This window comes from Geospiza fortis, unplaced genomic scaffold (assembly GCF_000277835.1).
Source record: "Geospiza fortis unplaced genomic scaffold, GeoFor_1.0 scaffold112, whole genome shotgun sequence".
NCBI classification, from domain to species: Eukaryota; Metazoa; Chordata; class Aves; order Passeriformes; family Thraupidae; genus Geospiza; species Geospiza fortis.
Window position 1 is genome coordinate 9122892 of NW_005054298.1, and position 25333 is coordinate 9148224.

General features: G+C 42.7%; 1 protein-coding gene across 1 annotated transcript in view; it reads right to left on the reverse strand.

The window, feature by feature from the left end:
* The window catches only part of PDIA5 (protein disulfide isomerase family A member 5), an 85882-nt gene extending 63389 nt beyond the window's left edge, over window positions 1-22493 (reverse strand). Inside the window, exons 1-4 of the mRNA XM_014307563.2 lie at window positions 22367-22493; window positions 19294-19381; window positions 5783-5866; window positions 4973-5018 (exon numbers count right to left, since the gene is read on the reverse strand). Coding sequence (XP_014163038.1) covers window positions 4973-5018; window positions 5783-5835 — 99 coding nt within the window. The 5' untranslated portion in view covers window positions 5836-5866; window positions 19294-19381; window positions 22367-22493. The remainder of the gene's footprint in view (window positions 1-4972; window positions 5019-5782; window positions 5867-19293; window positions 19382-22366) is intronic.
* Window positions 22494-25333: the final 2840 nt, after the last annotated feature.

Below are 25333 nucleotides of genomic sequence, written 5' to 3' on the forward strand. Positions count from 1 at the left end.
ACCTGCACACACACTTTGTAACCGCTTTACCTGACTGACATGCAACCAAAAATCCCTTTCAGCAGACCACAGATATACTGTCTTTACCAAAAGGAAATATACTCTGATAGCTCTGACTTCAACCCCAGCCTGAAGGAAACTCCAGCCCTCCTAAATCAATGAGATACTCTCCATGGATTCTGGCAGTCACACTACTCCCTGTTTCCAGCTGTACATGCAAACACAGGCTTGATCACTTTTATCCTCAGATGTCTGTGCTCTAGGACACATAATACCTGGCATTCCATGCTCATTCACCACTCAGAATGCCCCACTGCTTTCTCTATGGCATTGCTTGTAGGTTTGTGCCCGTTCCCATACAGGATCTCCGCCCCACCAGTAACACAGTGAGGTCCCTAAGGAGCTTCCTTCAGTGTGAGTGTGAGTGGATGAAGCTGCCACAGCACTGAGCTACACTAACACACACCAAGGCTACTTATCTAAGAGCCTTTCTCAGGAGCAGGCTGGCAGCACAGCTGGTGACACATCCCATCACTGGAACGGTCTCAGAGACATTTTTGCTGCCTGTCTGCCTTTGGTGGGGCTGCTGTGGTACAACATCCCAACAACTTATCAACAGAGAGAAGAGTTCAGCTCATTTTCCTGCCTCTCAGTTGGTACTGTAAGGCTTGGGAGGATTCAGAGCTTACAGCAGGATCCATTTATTGCATTTATGTTTCTGTCTGCTTGCACAGCTAATATTGAAAAGATTTGTCTTATCACAAGAGACAGCATGTATCAGTCACCAGACAGCAACCAAAACACTTAATGTACAGAGTAAAAAGGATCTAACGGGTGAGGATGACAAACAGCCCCAGAAGAAATTTGTTTTACAGTGGCATTATCAGGGAAAGGAGCTAGTTAGGAAAAAAATATATAAAATCAAGTAATTTACAATGGAGTTACAGTGTAAAAAGCTGTAGACTTAGAGGCATTAACATCCCAAACGACATCCTAAGACTAATAATACATGGGGAAAGGAAAGATGAGGACAAAACAGCAGAGATGTTCTACCTTTAGCACAGCTGCATCAAGTTCTGCTCACCCTCAGCACGCACAGACCTCAACTATACACTGGAGAGGAGGAGAGAGGGGTGAACATTTTGAACAGCTAATGAGTGTAATTGACTCTGCTAGTTTCAAGAATTCCTGCATGCCAAATTCAGTCATGTAGAAACAGATGTGGTTAGAGGATGGGGGATTAAAGAGATTTAATTCATCCAGCCTCTCCCTCTCAGCCAAGACAGAAAAAAATTAGATGTGTAATGTCTTCTGGCAGGAGCAGGCAGTACACTGCCTTGTCCTCAATTCTTGATGCAGTGAAGAGAACTTCTCCTCTAGCTTTAAACAGGGAAGAACAACACCCAAGCAACCCACAGCATTCTCTAATCACAAACAGCAGTGGTCCCCAGGCTGCTGTTTCAGAGGCCACAGCAAGGTCCAGGGCTCAGCACCCCTGGTGCTCCAGAACCAGCTCCTCTCCAGTCCTGCCGTGCTATGGTCAGGACCTGTTTTGACCCCATGGCACGGACAGAAACGCCATGGGCTGTAACTAGCTTTGAACCTTACACCTCCATTCAGCAGAGTACAGGACATGCTTCATCCAGCACATGCTGCTAAAAACAAGCAAATTTTAACAGGAAAGCTGATCCATAATCATATGCATGGACCTAGGTTTTAACCTGAAAGAAAATATACACAAACACATCCTTGTGCTTGTCACTCCTTTGAAGTATCATGCAGTAAGGATGCTTATAACTAGACCTGCCTCAATTTCACACATACACTGCTTGCAACAGCCAACTTGAAAAGGATTCAGGGTTTAGAGCAGGACCAATTTATTGAGTCAGTCTATTCCCCTTGCTAGTACTAAGCAGATTTGTACTTCAGTGAGTTCTCTTCATTTTAGAAGAAGGGTAAAACTCTCCCTGTACTTTATACTCCAGAAAAGGCTTCATCATGTAATAAACACAGCCTGGATACTGGCATTGTGGCTCTCTTGAGAATTAGACATCATGTGGCTAAACCAATATGTGAACAGACATTCCAGGTAAGATCAAAGACTGACCTAAGCTTAGGTCTCCAACAGCAGATGACTACAGCTACTTGAGGAGAAGACAGACTAGTACTTATGGTTCTTATATAGCCTACACTGGCACATGCTCTCAATTTCTGGCAAAAAGAAATTAAGTTATGGACTCTGCACCAGCTGTTCTATATGGACCTCTGTGCTTTCTAACTACTAATGAAACTATCTGTTATGACTATCTAAAACTGTTTTTCAGACTCCTAAGTACTTGGCTCTCACAATGAGTAGCTACAAGTTTCAATTTTATTTTTTTTAACATTGCAGTTATTTGCTTCAAATCAACCATCCCAAAATGCCACTGTTTGCCCTCAAATTTGGAGAAAAAAGAAGTAATTGCTCCTTTTTTTAAGCTACTCACAATTACAGAAATATCAAATTCTATTGGAATTTCCTCCAGCTGTCCTTTTTAGTATTGTGACAATCTAAGCCCTTCTGCAAAGAATTGGAAATACATTTTTAAACTATTCCTAATAATTTTGCATCACTGAATTTTGTTCTCTTGCCTTTCATCTCCCTTTCCTAGATACCCCAAACTGCTCAGATCTTAACACAGGTCTCAGCAGCAGGAGGTTCTGACTGACAAGTAACTCCCCCCTGCTGTGAACACTGACCTCCTACTCCTTTACTCCTCATTTTTCTAACAGTGAAACCACAAGGGCATCTCTGCTAATTACATAATAAGGATTTCGTTACTTTAAGAAATGAAAAGCTTTTCTGAAAACCTGAGTACACTATCAGCTGGATCAGCCACATCTATGAAATTGCTGATCGCTCCAGAAAATCCTTTTACAGTTCCTCAGAGCTGTGTCCATCATTCTCCAAAATGTCATACATATATTAATATGTCTGCTGGATGTCTGGAAAGAAGATCCGAGTTTTATTGCCACAAGTTTGCTGAATAATGTGAAACAAATCCTTTAATCTCCCTGTTCTTCGGTGTGTCCACCTGTCCATAAAATGAGTATGACACCCTGTGTAATTGTGTTGCTCTGCTGCTCTCTGTTTGTATGTACTGGGGATTCCTGACAAACACAGCTGAGAGGGAGAAACAAAGGTCAACTGGCCCAACAGAAGAAAACAGGGAGAAGTGGAATAGAGGGAGAAACACAGAAAATATCCAGGCAGCTGTGAGCAGCAGAACAAGCAAACAACTGAATTATTTGATCACTGCCCAGATCTGATCCACTGCCCAACCTGTAAATAATTAGTGGCTGGTTTCACAGGGGCAGTTTAATTGAGAAAGACTCCAGCCCCTAGAGCAAGGGAGCTTCAAAATCCCTCCTCTACCTCCAAAGGAATCCCACACCCCTGTCCATGGGATGCTGCTTTCTTCTTCCCAGCAGGCAGGGCAAAAGGGAAGGGTGAAATGCTCATCACAAAACAGCTGAAGGAATAAACGATCTGGTTCCTGTTGTGCTATGATTGCCTCTCAGCCCAATGCTCCCTGGAGCACTGCAGGTGCTTTCCACTTCCTCTGATCTGTAAGGAAGAGTCACAGCACTAATTCCTGGTTGCAGCACTTTATAGAGAGCAGGAGAGATGCATCATGTATTGTTCAAATCACCCAAATTTAGGCAACTAGCAAGTCTCCCTTAACCCATCACCCACCATGAAGGAAAAAAACAATCACCAGCTGTAATTCCTCACTAAGCACAGAAGCTGGTAGGCAGCTGCTGACTGGGCCGGGTATTTAACACTGCCCTTCCTAGTGCCGGGCAAGATTTCTGCTGCAGGAGATGGGAAGATACACAGCCCTACCCTTCCCATCTCAGACAAATGCTGCATCACAGCCTCAAGTGAAGACTGAATTAATTCAAGTCAGGGCACACTTCTAAGATAGTCCTCCATCAGATACTCTCCAGCTCTGGCTGTAAAAGCAAGGTGCAGAGCAAGTGCACTTAGGAACAGCCACTCTGGCAGATTCAGGCTCACAGAGCATCTCACACAGGCTTTCCTCCATCCCAGAGCAATGCCCTGAACAAGCCAGAAAGGGGAAGTACATGGAATTACAGCAACCTGGGGTGATGTCACTAAGCCTTTGAAAGACCAATGGCTGTGCAGAGCCCAGGTTTGCTGCAGGAGGAAGAGAAACCGCAACTGGGGATCAGAGCTGGACAGAAGTGACTTCTGGAAGCCAAGTCATTGCCAGGCTCCTCATGTCAGGATACTCCCAGGGCTTCAGCAAGGCTTTGCAAAGGAAAGGTTCACACTTCTGGCCTGCTCACTGCACTTTCAGTCCACTATTTCCACAATCATCTGCATCTACAAATTTGTATCGTGCCTCATGCCTTCTCTCTTCCCTTGTCCACAGAACGTTGCTTTCCATTGCTTTATGTCAAGATTTGCCAGAAAAGAAGAAAGGCCATTTTATACCTGATGCACTCAAAGCACTTTCATAGGAACTGTGGTTCTATAATCTGATAAAAGATAAGGCCACTCAGCTCTCTTTAAAGTTTATAAACACACAATCTAAGAGCCTCAGAGAACTCCTTATCAAAACACAGTATCAGCTAATACTTTTAGTTATACTACCACAAAGAGCACCTTGTAATCAAAGCAAGAAAATCCTTATTTGTTACCAGTGTGTAAACTAACTTACAATTTACCTTCCAGTTCAACATGGGGTCAATCTTTTAAATAATAAACAATTTTCCTGGATCTGTAGTTGACAGACATGTATGCACACAAAACCCTTTAGGCCATTCTAACCACTGTTTATGAAGATTAATCCCCTCCCTTTCATACCTTCAGCATGAAAAAATATCAAAACCAGTTTTTAATCCACAAATGCCTCACCCACACCTAGCAAAACCAAAAGAATAATAATGGAATATTTGAATTTACCTTCAATGTGACCGCTCTGTTATATGCAGTATGAAATGCACCATCCCTGTTAAACGAGGAGTGGGGAACAGTGTTAACTTACAGTAACATTACTGGAATTCATACAGCTGCTCTTCCTGACTTCTCACTAACCAGAATAACATCATCCTGCTGAAGCCACAGAACTAAGTAGAATTTACAGTACAGTAGTTTAAGGGGGGGTGGGGTGGGGAGGAACGAGAGGAAGGGAAAAGGGAGGGTGCAAACCCAGCGTAAAGAAAACAGTTTCCCAGTAAACAATTTCCTCCCTGACATTTTAACAAGATTATTTACTAAGGCATGATCTTTGGAGATGGAAATGCAGTTGTTTGGTGTACCTAACAGTACTCCCACTCCTATTATTTTCAGGAAGAAAAATATCTTGCTGTCTCACAACACTTGCCTTTCTCCACTCACATTATGAAGGACTATCTCAAGCCAGAAAGGCAGAGAGAGATGAAGCAACTTGTCCAAGGCACATGCCAGCAGGCAAGTGACAGAAAGCAAGAGAACTCAAATCTCAGGCATCAGCCCCATGCACTGGCAGTTTCAGTCTGAAACATCTCTCCCTGGCCCCACTTGTGCTTTTAGTGTTCTCTGTTCAACAACAGAATAAATTTAACTCAACTTCTGTCATAACACATGCTTGCAAACTGAAGAAACAGCAATTAATTTCATAGGATAAAAAATTAGTCATCTTAATGCTGCATCAGCATGGGGCTGAAAGAAGAATAAACACTCTTAATGGGGGCATCAACAATTATGAACTACAAATCCCAGCCCAGCACTCACTTATAATGGAGTAAATCCACTCCCTTCTCCTTTGAATTAGGATCTACCTTCATCTTCTTGCATAATTTTCGGCTTTCAGTATCACTGCAAAAAACACATATTGGAAGAAAGGTTACCAAAATAGAAAATCAAATGCATTCAGTCCTGAGAACTCATTGCTGTGGTCAGCACTCATCAGCAATTAATCCAAACTAACAGTAATTTGGGAGCTGTTTGCCTAAGTTTGTGGGGCAGGAATTGTGAAAAGCTCCATTAGTCAATTTAATTTCTCTGTTTGCTTGGTCAGGACACAGTGAACTGTGTTAAATTTACATTCCAAAGCCAAGCCCTAACCAGTAGAGAAGCAGCTCATTCCAGCATGGACCTCAGCAGATCTTCTGTCCATGAGATTAACATAAAATTTAAGAAGGCACATTTCAGTAAAACCATGCTACTGTTAGGGTGGTGGTCAAAGAGCACTGTTTGATAAAAGATTCAAAAGGAAAGAGCAGGTCAGCTTTCACACTTGGCAGAAGATAATAGAAAGCCAAAAAAAAAACAACCATGTTCATGGTATGTCCAAGTCCAAATCACAAGCGTTAAGCTGTAAAAAGGTCCTGCAGAAAACAAAAACCAGTTGAAATTCTGGAGCCCCAAGCCCAGCAACCCCATTAATTCTAGGTATGAAAGATGTGTCCTGGAGCCACACCTGGAAAGCAGAAGCAAAAACCAGCTCTTAAAGGAGAAGGGAGGTATCAGCAGACAGACCGGCTGGAGGGGATCTTCAGATTGAATGAGATTGAATTGCTTCCAGCAACAGATTAGGCTTGAAGAAGAGAGAAGGGTCATGAGAGAGAACTGCAAATACATTTGTTTCAGCGGGCAGGTAAAGAGTCTTCATGGCCTAGCAGCTCTCCTAAACAGTGCAGGACTGAAGCCATAAGGAGACTTCAAGATGAAGTGAATAAGAAGTTGGTCAAAGATCTGGGGAGATGAGCAAAACAGAAAAGAGGATGATTCACATTGACAAGGCTGTTCTCTGCATTGACAAACAGCAAGATTAAACAGCTCGGAAACTTGTTCCCAGCAGAGGACAACTTGTACCTTTTACGCAGATAAATCAATTTAGAAAATGAAAACACTGAAAACCCATCAAGTTTAAACTGATTAGAGACAACAAGATGCAAGGCTTGCAAGAGCCCCACCAAATTAAGTGTACTGCCAGTACTGGTGCTAATTCTCCCAATCTTCTCCAGCTGCCTTTCTAAAAATGTGAAGAACAACAAACACCAAGTTCACAATGAGCTTGCAAGTAAGAATGCACCTTAGTGGAAACTTCCCAAATGCTTCTGGAAATAAGGAGCAATGTGCCATGGACACGTGCAGCAAAATCAGAATACTAAGCTGAAGATAGAAATGAGCATTTTAAGGACCTAACAAAGCACACAACTACCATGCCAGGAAGGTGCACTTGTAATCTCGATTGAACAGAAGTGTATTTATCTGAAGAGTCTTACTGGATTCATGTCAGTTTTGCATTTTCCCATCACTGTAACCCATTTTGCTTTGCTTCTCTGGGAAGCTGGAGATCTGAGCTTGAGAACTGAATAATGTGGACACATCTCCTTGTAACGAAACTAGAGTACGGAACAAATGCCCTGGATTTGGAGTTATGCCATAACACCATGTTTGCCACATGGAGTTCATGCAAAAAGCCTGCAGCAACGTCAAACCCATGGGTCAGAAACATTCTGTCTTCTCTCCCCTGCAGTTCTCCATGGTCAAAACCTAAACGGCCTGAAGGTCAAGGAATCTTCAGAGAAGACACCAGTTTCAGATCATGCTTTTGTCTTACCCTGTACAGAGTCAGAGGCACAGAGAAGGTCTTGTGGCCCTGCTGCAGCTGAGTGCCAGGCAGTGAGCTACAGTCAGCTCACACAACAGTCAACATTTGTAAATGTTCTTCAAGACACTCCCAAATGTTTCCAGCATGCAGGTGTACCTGTGGCTATCTCAGCTTTGCCAAGACAAATGTTAGCTGCTTGACGTCAACAAGTGTAATGCTGAAACCTCAGCAACAGGGTCGGTGAAACCCCAAGATGTGCAGACAATTGTTCTGGTATAAGCAGTGGACTAAACTGGGTATCAAGAGAATCCTGTGCCTGTTCTACCATCTATTTGGTGCAACAACTAACCATGTGGGGAAGAAAGTGTAATTCTCCCTTACGTGTCATTTAGAGATCAGAATGGATACTAATATTCTGAAAGGTTTATAGTGGAAAAAAGCTACAAAGCATTATTACTGAAGCATTATTACTGATCTATACCTGTGGGTATGCAACTAGCAACTCCTACCACTTCAACTCCTAGCAATTCATTTTCTGTTTGCATGAGATTCTATTAAAAAAAAAAAAAGGGAAGATAAGAATAGCTATTTCACTGGATCTCAGTGTGCCCCGCTTTCAGGATTTCTCCATTTGCAGAGATTCACGCAGCTGCCTGAATGCACAGCCATTATCACAGGAAAGAAAGCAGCAGTTTGCTCCAGTATGTCTCCTACCATTTAGTGGGCAGATTCTCTGCACCACTGCATTGAGAATTAAGCCTGTTTATGCAAGCAATCTGCACTGATGCATGGGATAGAAGAGGAGCAAATTCCAAGAATAGGAAACATCTAAATATGTATCAGTAATTTTTTCATGCATCAGTGCAGATTTTTGCACATGCCAGACCCACCAGCTCAGATGCTATGCTAACAATTATTTGGAAAAAGCAGAAAAGGAGATGTACAGAAATGGCAGAGATGGACCCCTCTGCTTTTCCTTCTGCCTTCACTTACAGAGAGACAAAAATAACCTGCAAAGAGCAACCTGCTCTGATATCAGTTGGTAATGACCATTATTCTTAATAAGAGTAAATATCAACACAGATGCAGCCTGCTTTGAGATTTGTCTCTTTTGAATCTCAGCCAACAGCCTCTCTCTGAAGATGAGCTCCTCAACTCTCACATGGGAGAGGGTAATTAGGACTCCAGTTCTTGCAATTTAATTATATCACTTGAAGAGGCAGTGTAAGAGTTTGTTATAATGACTAAAAGTAAAAAAAAAAAAAAAAAAAAAAAAAGGCAACCAAAACAGGAAATAAAGAAAAAAAACAAACCAAAAAACCAACAATCCCCAACCTAAGAAGCCAGAAACTAGCCCCAAAATAAGCGCTCTAACAACCCAGGCCAAGGCACTCCAGACAAAGGCACCAGGCTCAGGAAATACTGGCTTGAGGATGAGGTCAGTAATGTGTCCCCAGCAGCCATCCTTGGCTGCCTCTTGCCATTTCTGTCCAGAGCATTATGAAGCCTGGCAGGTCCCTGCTGTGCTACTGCCAAGGGGACCCTTGCAGGCAGTCCTACAATAGTCCAGCATTATCTCCCTGGAAAATCATCCAAAACATCAACCTATTTGCAATACCACAAGGACCTAACCAGCAGCCAGCTATGTGGTAATAAGGTCAAACCTTAAGTGGCACAATAGCACAGCTTCCTTCTACTCCCACAGGCACGTTCTCTACTCTTCTCCTTCCACAAAACCAAACCAGGGCTTCAAAACGTGCTTTTGCTGGAGAAGTGAAGACATACGACAGCTTGGTGAAAAGAAAAATGAAATGAGCGATCCAAGCTGACCTAAGCAAGAAGTGTAAATAACAACAAAGGAAGCGTGCACTGCAAAGATCGCGTGCACACATCACCCCTCTCCATTCCTGTCCCCATGTCCTCCACCAGGACACATTTCTGTCACTGGGGGTTACGATGGGGCTGGCAGGAAGCCCAACTGGAGCACTCCCTCTAAACCTCTGGGGTCCCTTGTCAGTGTTAGTATGCATGAATTATCCCTTAGCACAGGCAGCCAGCTGTTAGCAGGGCAGGAGGGTGACAAGGGACTCCTGAAGGGGATCTGGCCTCCTTTGGCTCAGCACCAGAGCAGCCAGCTCCTGAAGGGGACATGTCACAGCCCTTCTCTAGGACTGGCACAAGATGGTCTGCCTGTCCAGGACTGCCCACAGGTCTGGACACTCACGGCCATAAGGATGGAGAAGCAGGGAGAAATACCGATGGCAGTCCCCAGTAGCAGGAGGAGCAACACAGAAAAAGGATTTTGCAGCAATGTGTCAAGGTAACTTGGAGAGAGAAAGAACAGAAGATAAAAGCTAGACAGAAGGAATACAAAATAAGACCCAGGAGTTTTGCAGCAGTTAAGTCCACCTATAACAAGTCCAAGATGGATGGATCCCAAGTAAAAAATGGTGCATGGAGGTGGAAGTGCAAAATCCCCTCCTTGGAGCAAATTCAGATATTGTCCAGTGTGGTCCCAAAGGAACATGGTAAGACCAAACATACTCAGCACCATTCTCTTGCATGAGCACAAATAACATCTTTTGCACCTTCCTAATTATTTCCCTTATTATGCAATGCTACCCATCGGCCTCTCATGAAGATGGGAAAACAGCCCCACAACCACATCTCTGGGAAGGAAGGATCTGGAATGACTGTCCAATCCCTTCTTCAGCAATGGCAAAAATGCCATCCCAAAACATTCATGTCTCCAGCTGCCAATGTAGCAGCACAGTGTGCACGTGCTGTGTGGCCACATCACTTCCACACCACTGCCCTGGCATCCCTTAACACTTTTCAATGCAGAGCGCACCTGCTTTCTTTTTCACCCATACCTAGAGGGTTTCCAGGCACAAGAAAAGTAATTAATAAAAATGCTGACAGAACCAATTCAAGCAACCAGTAAATGTGCCTGCACAAAGACTATCTCATTCCTCTATCAGCATATGATGTAACCACATGGAACCCACAGACCTCACAATTTCTAAACAGATTTTCTCTTTTATCTTTACATCTCACCATCTGAAACAGGGCTCAACAATCCATGTAAATGATGCTTCAGCTGTCCCTTATATCACAGTTGTGCCTGTAGACTCTAATGCAATGGAGGCTCTGTTGCCTCCATGACTGTACAAACACTGTCACTGTCCCAACAGCTGGAAGAGATAAAACTGAGCAGGTAAGGAGAAAGAGCAGGCTCCAAGAGCAAGGCAATACAGCAAAGCAGAAACAACACTGCCTACAAAGCAAGCCTCCCAACACTGGAAAAGCTTTGGAAGGTACCAGTCAAAGCTGCCATCTTGTTACCAGCACATTCTCTCATTCACGTCTGCTGTTCAGGTGCTTTCATTCTTTTATGTTATAGTGAAAATCATCTCAGAGAACTCCAGTTATAACTTCAGGAAGTTCAACTGTGATTTCAGTCCAGCAATCAGAAGTGAATTATCCAACAGGGTTTCCCAGCCCAATGCACAGCACCTGCAATACCCTCTGGCTACCTTCCATAGAATACACTCTCCAGACAACAGACTGATGAATATCCTGGGAAAGCATGGAGTTGAGATCCTGCCAAACAACTAAGTGAGCTTGTGACCCCAAAAAAGCAGCAAAAGAAGTGTTAGCAGCAAAAATTTCCTCAAGTCTCCTAAAAGTATGTAATACATTTGCACTTGCAAACCTAATCTGAAAGAGAAGTCATTAACAGTCACTTCTAATTAAATGCTCCTACAAGGTTTTGAAATAAAAAAAGGAAATTCATTAGCCATTGTCTGGGACAACATGGGATTTTGACTTGTGCTCTGTCTTATCAATTCCACCCTCCAACAAATACTGTGTTGTGGGATCCATTTACAATATAGCAGTCTGTGTACTTTGCTGAGCAAGCAAAACCAGATTGATTCTAGCAAAACTCTCCTCTTCTCAGACTGCAGGCATTGCCTGCCTCCCCATCATGTTCACTTCTCCCTCCCATCCCAGGCCAGCAGTGCCACAACTGCTGCTGCTAACAGTATGCCACATTTGTAAGGCTCCTCATCTTCTATAATGATCCCACACCTTCCTGTATCACTCTCTCAAGACTGATCTAAAATCAGAAACAAAAAAAAAATCCTAGGGGAAAAATCACTTCTCAAACCATCAAGCTGGCTTGCACTTCTCCAAAGAGCTGGATGGTAATGGCTTACACCTACTTGAACAGAAAATCCATACTCAGCCATCAATGCAGAAAGGCACTTAGAGATTCTGCTCCTGAGTGGGGCTTAAGGACCTGCAGGCATCAAAATAGGAACAGGACTGGGAGAAACGGATGCAGAAGTAATGAGCACAGGAAGCTTAAACACAAGATTTGTCTTGGAAAAAAAAAAGCAATGTATTGCACCCATTCTGGGTTCCTGATGGAAATTATCTTCTACAACAAGTAACAACAGCAACAGTTTCCACAGCACAGAACAAATGAACCAGGCAAACAGTGTGGCACATGAAAAGCTTGAGTCTTTTAAGGGATGGGGGAGCATGAAAGCAAAAACCAGAAAATGTACTGCTGGAAAGAATTAAAGATAAGGATTAGCAGATGAACGGGACAGAGTCTCATGTGAATTTAGGGCCTGATTTTACCCCCCAGAATGCAGCAAAAATCCCCACTTCAAGGGGGGATTGCAATCACCTGGCAGATGATTGCAGCCTTCTGCTCCAAACGCTCCCCTGGAACGTGCCAGGAATGCAAACAGAAAAATCCATGTGCTGTGGAGACCCAGCACCACTTGTCACCCAGTACAGATGACTCCCTGTGCCCATTAGTCAATTAGAGAGGCCAAGGATCTAGAGGAATAAGATTAAAAAGAAGTATTTTTCAAGAATTAAAACCCATGAGATTAATTCTTACTGCAAGCAAGAGCAAGCCAAAAAGCAGAAGGAAAACCAAGACAAAGAGGTAACACGTATCATCATATCATCAAGCTAAAATAATTAAGGGAAAAAATTATAAGCTCCAGCCCCTGCAGAAAGTCACGAAGCTGTAATGAACAGTACTTCCCATGGAAATATAAATTAGCAAGAGACACTTGGCAGCCCACATACCTGCACAGAAATAAGGTAAACAAATTCACAAGAGCTACCAAAGGCTTTGTAGGAAGTTCTAAAACCACCAAACACTCAAATTCTTTGCAAAGAACCTGGGACACAAGATGACTACTACACTGCCTTTGAGTTCACAGGAATCTAAGAACCCAAAATGCAGGTTTTCAACATGTCACCCATGGGCACACAGATGCTGCAGCCCTTTGTACACCCATTTATGACCTTTGGGTGCACCATGGGCCTGGTGAGGATGGATGCTAGAGGATGTTTTAACTGAATGACTGGGTGCAGAAAAACAGAGGTGACTTCTTTTACATTAAATCCGAGCTCGCTTACTCTTCATTTTGATCTGAAAAGCAGCAACACTGAAGATCTGGTTAATGAGCAACTCTAGGCAAAACCCAGAATACTCAAGTTTAGGATGAAACAGACATGAGCTCAGGCTCATACCCCAACCACTGCTGTGGATTTAGTTAATTGCTCTGTGTTTCTGAATTTATGCAATACACCGGACTGAAAGGGTTTAAGTTAGGAACTGAGAGCTTACTTAAAAAAGGAGTTTTTTCAAATTCCTGCATGGTCATTCTTACAGAAAAATAAAAAGGCTTTAATGTGAATGAGCCTTAACCACACAGACAGGTTATGACAGAGACAGGAGGAAGGCATCGAAAATCTATGCTGTAAATGCAGTTTGCCCTTTTAAATGGCACTCACACAAGGACCACACTGGCAGTATAACTCACTTGCAAAGCATTCCTGAGGGAAACCTGCCTTACCTCCCCTGGAGCAGCTGCAAACAGAGCCCCTGCTGCCTCCCCCAAGGCTGGCACTATGAGCCATCCTCCCCTGAGCTGCCCTTCACCTTCAAGGCTACTGTAGGAAATGCAGAAATCCCAGACACCACAAATTGCTTAGATGGAAAGGGCTGTACCAGGGCAAGAGCAGCATTCCTTCTTTCTTTTTCCCCTCTCTGTTAGGTCTGGTCAGTTTTATTTGTAATTTCAAAGCTTTTTATCAGCTTTAAAATTCAGCTACAAGTACGAAAGATGAGTAGACTTATTCTCCTAAATAAATCCTACTGCTGAGTGGCTTTACAGGATGAAGGTAAAAACTAGAGAGCAAAATTACTCTAACACCATCTGTACTGCCAGCCTTTTCTCTGAAATTTCTCCCTGCCATGTCAAGGCATTAAACACATTCATTTATGACTGTGTGGATAGGTAAAGCCTTTCTGTATCTAAGCATTAGGAAATCAGAAATTTGGGAAAACCTCATCTAAAAGACAGAAAAACAGGGATATCAGGGAAAACCCCAGAAGAGACAAATACTCTTTAGATTTGGCTCTCTTGTGAAGCAGCATGTTTAGCTGTGTAGGTTTGAATGTACTGCTTTGCCAGCCAAATTATGGTCTCACCTTTATGCTAAGTGTCATGGGACTGCCACAATAACAAGTAATTATTGGGGATGGGGACTACAAGAATGATGCTCATGACACACAAAAGGGACTAAAAGAATAACGCACAAAAGCAGAAAAAGTGGGATTAAAACCAAACAAAAATTAGTCAGACATTTTAAGCAGATGGCATTTCCTCTTCCTAGCAGTCTGATGTGCTAAAGCCAAGCACACGCGCTATGACAGCAGATGGAAATCACACAGCTTTGTTTATGTTTGGGACCTACAGTAAAGGGAACCATGCAAGTTTGAGCAGAGAATAATTACCCAGAGCCAAAGAAATGCATTTTTTTTTTTTAAATACCAATCCACAACTGGGCAGGAGTTATAGTCAATAAAAACATGAGACAATTCAATAACTGGAAAACACAGGAGTGTTTCCTAAATCATATTCATGATGGAGAGAGCTACTTTCAACCTCTTCAAAGCTGCACCTGACCATAATGTGCTAAATAACCTGCCAAACACATTTTCTGCTTGTCAACAAAGCCATTTTACTTTCTTTCCATGTCACCCAAACTAGTAATACTCTTCCAAGTAACATCAGTCCTTGGCCACACTGTGGTCTGTCACAAAACCCACTTAAGAAGGCTAGAGAATAACTTTGTAATGACTATTCTACAAAACCACACCTCAGGACATCACAAACTGAGACTAGAGCTTTGTCTGCTTTAAATACAATGAGCAACAACTTTGTTTTTCATTCAAAAGGTAATTCTGCCTTACAGTGTTCCCAGGCACATCACTTTGTACCTTTTACTTGCCACCACAAGGATTCGACATGAGTTTTTATTTCTATCAAAACTCCTCTTTTATTTGACCACATCAGTGCTTACCTCCAGTTTTACCAGGCCTTAAAAAATGGAGGTTTTGGGAGATCACGGGGATGCAGAGGCTCTGCAGCACAAATCCCAACCAGAGTTAGCAGCAGCCAGTCTCTGAGATAGAAAATATCATGTCTTTTTGTGCTTTTTTGCAGATATCCTAAGCTTTCAGTTCCCTATGATGCCCTTCAATCTTCCCAATTTCTATCAGCCTACAATTAAAAAATAATTCAATAAATAGCCCAAGCTCCTGCTTTCTTACATGCCCATTCCAATTTCACCTGAATGCCCTAAAGAGCACCCATTCATGCTGCTGCAGCATTTTCCCTTTCAAAGTTCTCCATGCTCTTTATAAACATTGACTAATGAATCAGGCAATATTTACCCAGTTGCCTGGAAAACAGATACACCTTTTGTAACTGCACAAAGTAACAAGAAGTGACTCATTACCAAATTCAGGAACAGAAGCTGTGACTCCCAGCTCCTATTAACGTGGCATGTCCCCAGACACGAGCCCCAGAACACCTGCTCTCAAGGTGCCTGCTCCATCTCTCTGGAACACTGAGGATTTAGCAACCTGCAATGTTGTGCTCCATCCCCAATACCATGCATCTCATCAGGCATAATTAGTTCAGTATTCTCTTGTCTCTCACACCACCATTCATTCAACGTCAAACGCCTCAGCAAAGACTTCTAATTAAAACATGTAAAGGCTAAAATAAAGCATATTTTTGTCACATCACTGCTGGGTCTTTCATTCACAATTGAAATAGCTTCACGTTTAACCATGTATAGAGACACATAGGCTATCTCTCAGCACACAGCAGCAAACAGTGACCACTTCAATGCTGGGAGCAACTCTCGAGCTGCCCCTTCATCTCCAGGAGGAGGTGTGGATCTGCCTGCAGGAAGGGACTGAGCTCTCCCAGTCGAGGACCTTATCTACAGTGCCACATGCAGGGGGTCACACTCCAGCATGGCACTTGGCACAAGTGAGCCCAGCTGTGCAGGAAAGGCAGGCAACATGGCATTTCCAGCCCTACACTTCCCAAGCACACTGGGGATCTCTGCTACCCTGCCTCCAAGTGACAAACTAATTGGCAACCTCCTCTACTCCACACTGTCTCAGCCAGAAACCAAGTATTTCCCCACATCATGCTGAAAAACTAACTTCCCTCTCTCTCTGGGACACTCAACCTGGAAGTGAAAGCTCAAAGCTAATCCCTGTCTTAAACCACAGACACAACAGAAGCCAAGGCCAAGGAGCACAGTTTCCATGCAGACCAGCATTCAGGAAGTCCTGAATGCCACACTTCAGCCACAAACCTGCACACTCCCCTCCATCACATGAAATACAGAACATGCTGCTGAGATTCAGCACTCCACACTGATCTCTGTCCACGCAGCAGAATGTTCTTGCCTTCTCTTGAAAACGAGGGGAAGGAGAATTACAAGTAACAAAAAAAAGCACCATCAGTAAAAAAAAAAGGAAAGAAAAGGCTGCCATCATCGCCACAGGGAAGCAGAGGCACAAACCACAACTCTGCATGTATGCCAGCCCTGCCAACGCTTGGATCTGAAGGCAAAGAAGCCCAGTACAGCAGGATGTGAAGAGCAAAGCCAAAATTTCCCGCTAAATATTGCTGCCAAACAAGACATTTCTTGTCAGTATTTGTAAAACAAATTGAGCCTGTGCTGTAAATATCCCTGCATCTGTGTGCTGTTTGTTTCAGCATGAAGACTTGCAAATAAGCCTCCCAGCATATTTGCTGCAGGAGAATGGCTTGAGCTGCTCTGGCAGGACTCAGCTGTCCAGGCCCTACAATTGGCCCTCCGTGACCTGGGGCAGACAGCACTACTGCAGCCTCTGGTACTGTCACTGCAGCAGGTGACAGCCTGCTATATTGTATACAAGTTCAGCCACCTGTATATAATTTTTTAAAAAGCAATAAGCAAAGTAAAAAACCTTTCATGAAAAAAAATTGTTTAAAAGCTACCTCAACACTACTAGATTGATTTCAGAGTGCTTCAGAAGTTAAAAAGCAAATCAACCACAAAACTCGGTTTAGCCTCAAACTATTTGTTTAGGGTTTCTTTTTGCATCCACCAAGACCTCCTTTACCACAAGCCAGTCTTCCAGCTCACCTTGCCCCATGAAGCAAGCTCACAGACCCTGTTATGGTATCCCTTAGCAGGAGTGACAGAAGGATAGAAGTCCAGTTCTGAAAAATGCCCAGCTATTTTTTCCAGGTTCTTCCCAAACAAGACATGAAAGACAGCTCTGCTTTACCCTCAAAGAGAGAATTACATCTATTGCCATGTTACAACATCCTGGTCACTGCAGCCACTCAGGAAGTGGTAATCTGATTGCAGCATTACTGCAAATTTTGGCAACCTACAAATCTATTCTCAGGTGTCCCAACCCCTTACAGCATGACTTTCACCACGCTGCTTCACTGTCTGAGATTAACTCACCTTTCAATATTTCCCCCTCATGGTGAGAGGAAAGGCACTGCAAGTACTGAGCTTCCTATGAGAAGTATTAAAGCACTGCGTGGGAGAGACTTAAAAATACATTTCTTGCAAGTAGCTTCCATAACAAAGTTTGGTCTAGATGTCAACATTTGGAAAATGTGAGTATATTAGGGTTTGATTAATCGAATTTTATTTTACAGCAAAAGCAAACAATACATTTCCCTCCCCATCACCATTACTTACAAACTCAGGAGTGAAGACTGACCTGTGGAACTAAATGCTAAAACTTCCCTGGATTTCAAGCTGAAGTCCTAAACACCGAATCTTTCCTTCTCCAACCCAGAACTAAAACAAATCCTGAACAGAGTTCTTGTTTAGTTGTATTACAGCAGCATTTTGAAGGGCCAGCTGAACAGCCTCATCATCCAGCATTTGTATATACCACATACACACAGCCAGAGTAAGCAGTAAGGCCCTCAGCCCAGAGGTAGCCTAAAACAAAAGACACAAAAAGGTAGAAAGCACTCCATAACCAGAAACTAAAGCTGATTAGAAACTGAAGCCAAGAGGCTGGCTCAGTACTCTATTTGCTAGCCCTCATTGTTGACAACAAAAAATTACTTATCAGTGCTTTTGTTAGAAATGAAGACTGGTTTTCATGCATTTCAGAGGTATGCCAGATCTCCTCACAACCTTCACCTTGTCAGAGTCAATACAATTTATCCACTGGCAAGTGGTGCAGGCTTCACTGACCTCTGAGGAACAGCCAGCAGATGACTTGGAACTCTGTCCCCACCAGTTGGGCAGAGATGAAAGTGTGTGTGCACTTGGATGAGCCCAGCAGAATGCAAACAGAAGGCAGAGGACTCCACAGGAGAGATACCTGCCTGGTGGCAGGGAGGGAGCAGGGCAGGTTAATAACCACAAACCCACGTTAACTTCCAATTTACCAATGACTTATTCTGGGTCACTGTTTGATGGATGAGGGTTAGTTTCAGAAGTGTAATTTTAAGGGAGCCACAAGATGTGCAGAGCTGACTTACATTTGTGCACAGTGTACAATCTGTTCATACCATGGCAATCCACCCAAACACACAGGTAGGCAGCAAGCTGCTCCTCTGCAGTGCTGGAAGGGGAACTTGCCACCTGCAGGCAAAGCTCTCAAAGCTGCAGAGGCACTACAATACACAAGCTAAAACCACAAGCAAACTGTTATTGAGTTGAACCACAGTGGAGATTTTCACATCTGCAAACCAGAAAGTACACACCTGTTCATTCCTCCCCACACACACCACCACTTACAAAAACAAGTTTCTCTGCCTTCACATTAAAAATTGCCAGAACTTATACCACCACAGAAGAAGGTCTTTAAAAGAAAGCACATTTTATTGAGAAACACAAATGGGTGGATGCTTCAAAACCAAGCAAACAGCCTTACTGCTTACACATTTGCTGTCAGAGCAGAATTGCACTGCCCTCCAGCTGAGGCACAACATGTGAGATTCCTCCTCCTCTGGCTTGTGAGAAGAAAGCTTGCACCCTATGTGTTGCCTATGAAAGGCAATGTTAGCTGGGGTCTCAGCTTCAGGCTGAAAAACATCCTGCCAGAGAAGTAACAACAGCCATAAGGAAAAAAATTATTCCCCTCCACTTGTTCAAAGGAAGAAAAGATGGTAAGATATAAGCTCCCTATAGAAGAAACTACACAGAATTATGTGTCCACTTAAAGGCAAAAAGTTTCAGAGCCATCAAAAAAGCTAAGATAGCAATAAAAGCCAAAAGGGGAAAGGGAAAATGAGAAGGAAAAGAGCACGACACGTACCCACAGTCTATCCAGCTTATAGTACCTCGTCCTTTCACCTCCTGGGCCACACTGGACAGTAATCTGAGTGAGCTTTCAGCAGCAGTGGCTGGAAGACAAAATTAAATAATAAAACTCAATTAATAGCAGCATTACCACGCCGCACAAAACAACACAACATTGCATTTCTATGTTCCAAAGCACCCCAAGAACATTTTGTCTCATTTGAAGAAACCAGTGTAACAGGGATCAGTAAAATCTTCTGTAAACTAGAAGGAAAGCTGGCTGCAGGTGAAGCTGGGTTGCTCCTTCCCTCTACCCCCTTAAACAAGCCACTGAAATTGGTATTTCCAGACACGTTCCCTGAGCTGCATTTATGGAGCTATACTGTGTCCTCTCCTACAGCTTTCATCCCAACACTGCCTTCTTCCCTGTGGCTGGGCATGAACCAGTTTGTACCACAGCCTGCTAATTAGAGCAATTTCATTTAGGACTTTCATCAGCTGTAAGGGCAAGTCATTCAGCATCTCTCTCTCCCTAATTCTACCCCAGCCATACACAGAAAATAACAGACTTTATCCTCATAATAACCCTGGGAGATACCTAAAGCAACAGTCATGAGCAGTACCCAGCAAAGGTCCTTCCAAGTACTGGCTGTATTATAAATACCCAACAGAGATTTTTATAATGCCATGCCACATGTGTAGGTTTTGCAAATCACTACCATTCCAAAACAGTCTTATGAATGGTATTAAAAATAAACAGAAGAGAGAAAAATATAGCAGTAAAAATAAGTATCCATTCCCCAAAAAAATCTAACAGGAACTGTTTCCTTCCTCAATAAGCAGAAAATAGAAACCCAGAGCCTCTTTCAGATCTCCACAACTACTTCAAGTAACTGAATGTAAGAATGGCAATATGGGGACAGAAAGAATGCTTCTGTAGACCAGTATCTTGTCTCCAGCATTTGAGGAAGTAAGCGCCTGTAGATGTCAGAGTAGACAAGCAGAGCCAGCATGTAGGGATAACCCATCAAATAATCTCTAAACCTTCACAAGTTTTACCTCAACAATCTCCTAAGCCAGACACAGCCTCTTTGTATTTGACAGACTTTGCTTGGGCCTGTGCCATCAGAGACACCCACCCACATGTATCAACTCTCCAGAAACTCTCATACCCCCAATACCCAGAACATGCAATTGCCACCTCTCACCAACACAGGGACTTAGGTGAGGGAATTCTTTGTACTTAGAACAGAACAGTTTGGCAAATACACTTTTAAAAATAAGCCTCCAGCTTGTCCCAGAAGACTCAGCAGCTGAGTACCCCTGCTAGGATACCCTCCTGGCAGGGGGAACTAAACATCTCCCACAAATAATGACACCTCCCAAACCAATGAATTTTCTGACTGCAATAGAAAGTGACATCTAGCTCTGCTCAGTCAAGTAAAGCATTTGTTCCAGCAGTATGACCAAATGCCAGCCAACATCTCATCACAGCTGGGGGATGTATATCTGGAATTGAAATTACACCTCCAAATTCCCATCTCTTTTTTCCCCTCCCCTCTTTCTGAGTGACTGCTGGGCAAGAGATTTCAAATTGTGCAAGGATAACTGTTCCAGGAAGAAACATTAATTCCATAGTCAGCTCTGCATGCAGTGCTTTAGACTGCTAAAACCAACCAATTAAATAACAAAAACAGAAAAAAAAGAAATCTCCATAACATGGCTTTTGAACAATGCCCATAGGGCAACATTTATTAGATGAGTGTCACAGCTGAAGTGTTCTGGTTGTGCTGCTAAAAATGAAAGCAACCACCACTTAAAATATTAAGCGTAAAAAGAAAATTTTCCCTTTAAGAAGCTGAATAATACAGACGTCTTTTTATCTAAAGTGTTCCTTTCAAAAATCAAAAAGCATTAGAAACTCTTTTATGATTTTCACTTTGAACCTGTTACTACAAAACCATTTGGCCAAGTTCAAGCGCTCAAAGTTCCCCACTATAGAAAAACACAAGTATTTCAATAAAAGGAATAAGCCACGTATATAATTTTAACTGTTTCAGAATAAGCATATCTTTAGGAAATAAAGTTAATTACTCCAGCACCTGCACATCCTTGTCTGCAAAATTCTCTAATACTGAGGGGCAGAGGGAGGAGGATATTGGTCACTATATGCTGCTCCAATGTGATACACTATGAACCCAGAGCAATGCTACCATCACTGTGTTTCATTGACATAGAACCTTTGCAACAGAAAAGGTCAGAAAAGGAGGACCCAACACCCATACAAGGCATTGTTGTCCTGTCTGCCTACAGGAAAAAAAAAAGGAAGCAACAACAAAAACAATACAGCATGAAGGAAAATCATCTTAATTACACATTTTACTTCTTGCTGTCCAATGACTTCCACATTCACAAAAGCATTCTGCACTTGTGTACGGAGTTTAAAGATTGTTTCTCGATTTTACATGTTGTTACACAAAACACCCCCAAAAAAAACCAAGGCAAGAAAGGAGAAAAGGTACAGCAGGAGCAGAACAGAGCGAAGGAAGAGCAAACAGTTTAGTAGGCAGCCAGAAAGGTGAGCCTGAATGACAGAGGAACCAACAAAAAGATTCAAGGGTACAGGTGGCATAATGTGAAATGAGTCATTTTCCATCTTACACAACAGTTCTTTTTTTATTTTTATATTTTTTTAATTAAAGCTGAAAGACATCCATGGGACACTCAAAACTGTTAGAAGCAAAGATGGATTGATTTCAGTACTGTAACTATTCATTACGCCTTTCAGTGTCACCAGGAAATCAAAACTTGCAAACTACTGTGATAAACACACCAGAAAGCTCTTATTACAAGGGAGTCAGTTCTGCAGACAAAGCCAGAATAAAGTACATTTTTGCCAATGTGACAGAGCAATTAGAAGGCTGAATTAAGATGACTTCGATCTTGAAACATCAGGAGCCTCTGAATTAAAACAAAGGACTCCAGTCCCCAAGGAGCCCTTGCAGTCACAGGGAGGCCCCTAGGTACACACCTTGCTGGGCACAAAGAGCTGTAACATCAAAGAAAAAAAGAAAGAAAAAAAGGCTTACCAGATTTGGAATAGAGCACCAGTACGTTATTCCGTGTCCTGAGAAGCTTCTTAAAATCCTTGTGATCACTTATTTTTTCTATGAGTGGAGACACCTTCAATGAGTACACGAATGCTGGCAAGAATGCCTGGGGAAACAGAGAGCCAAAAACATCAGTCACAAATAAAAAGATAACCTGCTTTTGCAAATTGCCATCATGTTTTTTTATAATCTTGAGACATGCTGCCTTAAATAGGCTATCACATTGATTTGATCAGCAAAACCAAAAGAAAAAATGCCAGGCGCGTGATTTATTGAAACTGGGTCAGTACATTCTTAACAAGTACCCTTACATGGAAAAATGAACACAGCATCAAGAAATACAGTTTTACTTAAGATGCCACCCTCCTTAAAAGTTTGCTCCCAAGTCAGATAATCAGATAGCAATTCTATGTAAATTTAATATACTTTACCAAGAGAAGCAGCAAATTGCCACTTTGAGAGCACTCTTGTCCCTACATCTCCGAATATGCTGCAAACTCAATCCAGTACTTTGATACCCTACAGAAGACAGCCATGAAGTTAAAATAACACACACTGACAGGGAGCAGATGTAGGAAATGAGACCAGAAAATGCAAGCAATCCAGCACCCGCATTAGAGCACTAAGCACAACCCTCTTCCACCCACCAAAGCGGAGCAGGGCTCATGTTTCCCAGTGCCCACACCGTGTCACACACACAGCAGTGCCTTGTTCAGCTTCCACTGGCCACATGGAAGACACAGCATTTAATCTCTCTGCATCTCAGCTCTGGATCTATGCAAACAAGTCTTTTTTTCCACTGCATCTTTTACTCTATTTAAATCACAACAGTTCCACAGCAGAGTTTGACTGTCATGAAGTAAAAAGCTCATATCGAATTATGACCATAACCTCAGCTGGGGCCTTTACTGCTTATTCTTACTGCAATATTCTTCAATAATAATAATATAATAATAATCTTATCCATCAGGCTATGCTGCTTCCCTTCTGCACTGTACTGAATTTGTGCTAATGGAATGATTAAGGGAAGCTTAGCTGGAGAAATTATCTAGTTTCCATTCACCTTACAGTAAAACCTTAACACTTAATTGCTTGGCTAAAAGCTTTAGCTCATTTGCCTAACACACACAAGAGGTTCAACATTTCCTTAATTACAGAACTGATTTTGATCGTGCCTTACTCCAACCAGGCTGGAAAACACATCCACCGTCCACAGCAGATGTGAAGAAACAAAAGGCAGCTCCTGCATCCCATGTGTTACATCATGCAGTATTTAAAGAAGGGACTAAGCCAATGAAGTCAGAACACACAGCCCCAGGCACGCACTTCATTCAAATTCAGCTATTTCCAAGCACCACAGTCACTGAGGCTCAGTAACAAAACCTGCACCTACAAATCAGACTGTATAAATGCCAGAAGTCTTTACATGTGGACAAGAAAAGGGCATGAGGGGAATCCTGGCACACACGAGGTAATGGAAAGATGCTGAGCTGAGATGGATATCATCCTCAAAACAACCAGGATGTTTGAGTACTTAGAAGTTACCAGAAAATACACCTATAACACAAAATCTAGGCGTGAACAAGTTACCCCACTCTGCAGGCAGTGATCCCACCACTGGGCCCCAGATGGTCAGACTGTGAGAAGGAAGTGAGCACATTTGCAAGTCAGCCTCTACCTTCAGCATAAATGTCCTTGGTGCTTTAATTCGACCAAAAGACTCACATCCTTCTAAACCCAGATGTGCAGGGCTTAACCTTCCTACTCCAGGCTGTGTATCACTTGTGTATTTTCTGAGATGAATACGTGGTGTTGCCAGTCAAAGCAGGCAAATAGAGTTGGGCTAAGTGAGGTGACACAGACATGAACAGTCCTGCCCCAAACCATCAATACCAGGCACTGCACAGGAGAAATTAATCCAACATTATGGGCAGATCTTTTTAAAGCTAAGTATCTTTTTTAATTCTTCCCTTCACCTCAATTTTTGTAACTATTCAAGTGCCTTACAGTTCTATTTATGCCTTGAATTACAGAAGACAAAAAATAAGCTTAACTGAAACTAAGGCTGAACACACAGAAAAAGTGAAACTACAGGTTGCTCATTTGGCTTAAAAAACTGGACTCAGTGAAGGATATTCTAAGTCTGTGAACTCTATCAAAAAGAAGAAATTAGACTAAAACACCCCACAAATGCCACTTTCAACATGACATCAAATGATACTGTAAACTTTGTTTAAAGTGCTCACCAACAGCTCAGAAGAGAGGTGTTAGAACGAGATGATCTTTGCGCTCTCTTCCAACGCACACCATTTTATAGTTTTAAGTACAAGGCATTCCATGTCTTTTCCAGTTAGAAAGGCTGTTTTGCCAGTTTCAGGAATTTTCTCTTTTTTTTCTTTCTCTCCTTAAAATGGCAGAGCTGTAAACTTCTTGCAAAATTGGATTCTGAAAACAATGACAGCTTTAACTAGTGCCTTGTCGGTGTTGCCACTAACAGAAAACCCGCCGCACTGGTGGAACAGCAGGGACTTGGAGGGAGATGCATGACACATTGCATATATCCACTGCTTCTTTGCCCAATTCCTCTCCAAGTATCAAATCAATACATGCTACTCATTTTCCTGCAGTTTTACTACAGTAGCTCTCTCTGTTCCCATGGTTTAGCCCAAAACCCACTGGGAAAGGCATTGTGCATACAAGCACACCAATCACCCAGCTGAATAAATCATCATCTCCCTTTAATTAAGATTAATGTTGCAGCCTTTCCTGGTTATAAAACCCAGAAGGTCCAAGCCAAAGGCATTGAGTTGGACAGAAATGCGCTGCCTGCACATCTGAGGCAGCACAGCAGCACTGGGAGGTTATCGACTGAGCAGAGAAATTCACCAGCCTCGGTTCTGTCTGCACTACATGATATTTGCAAACTGATAAGAATTAAGTAGTTCT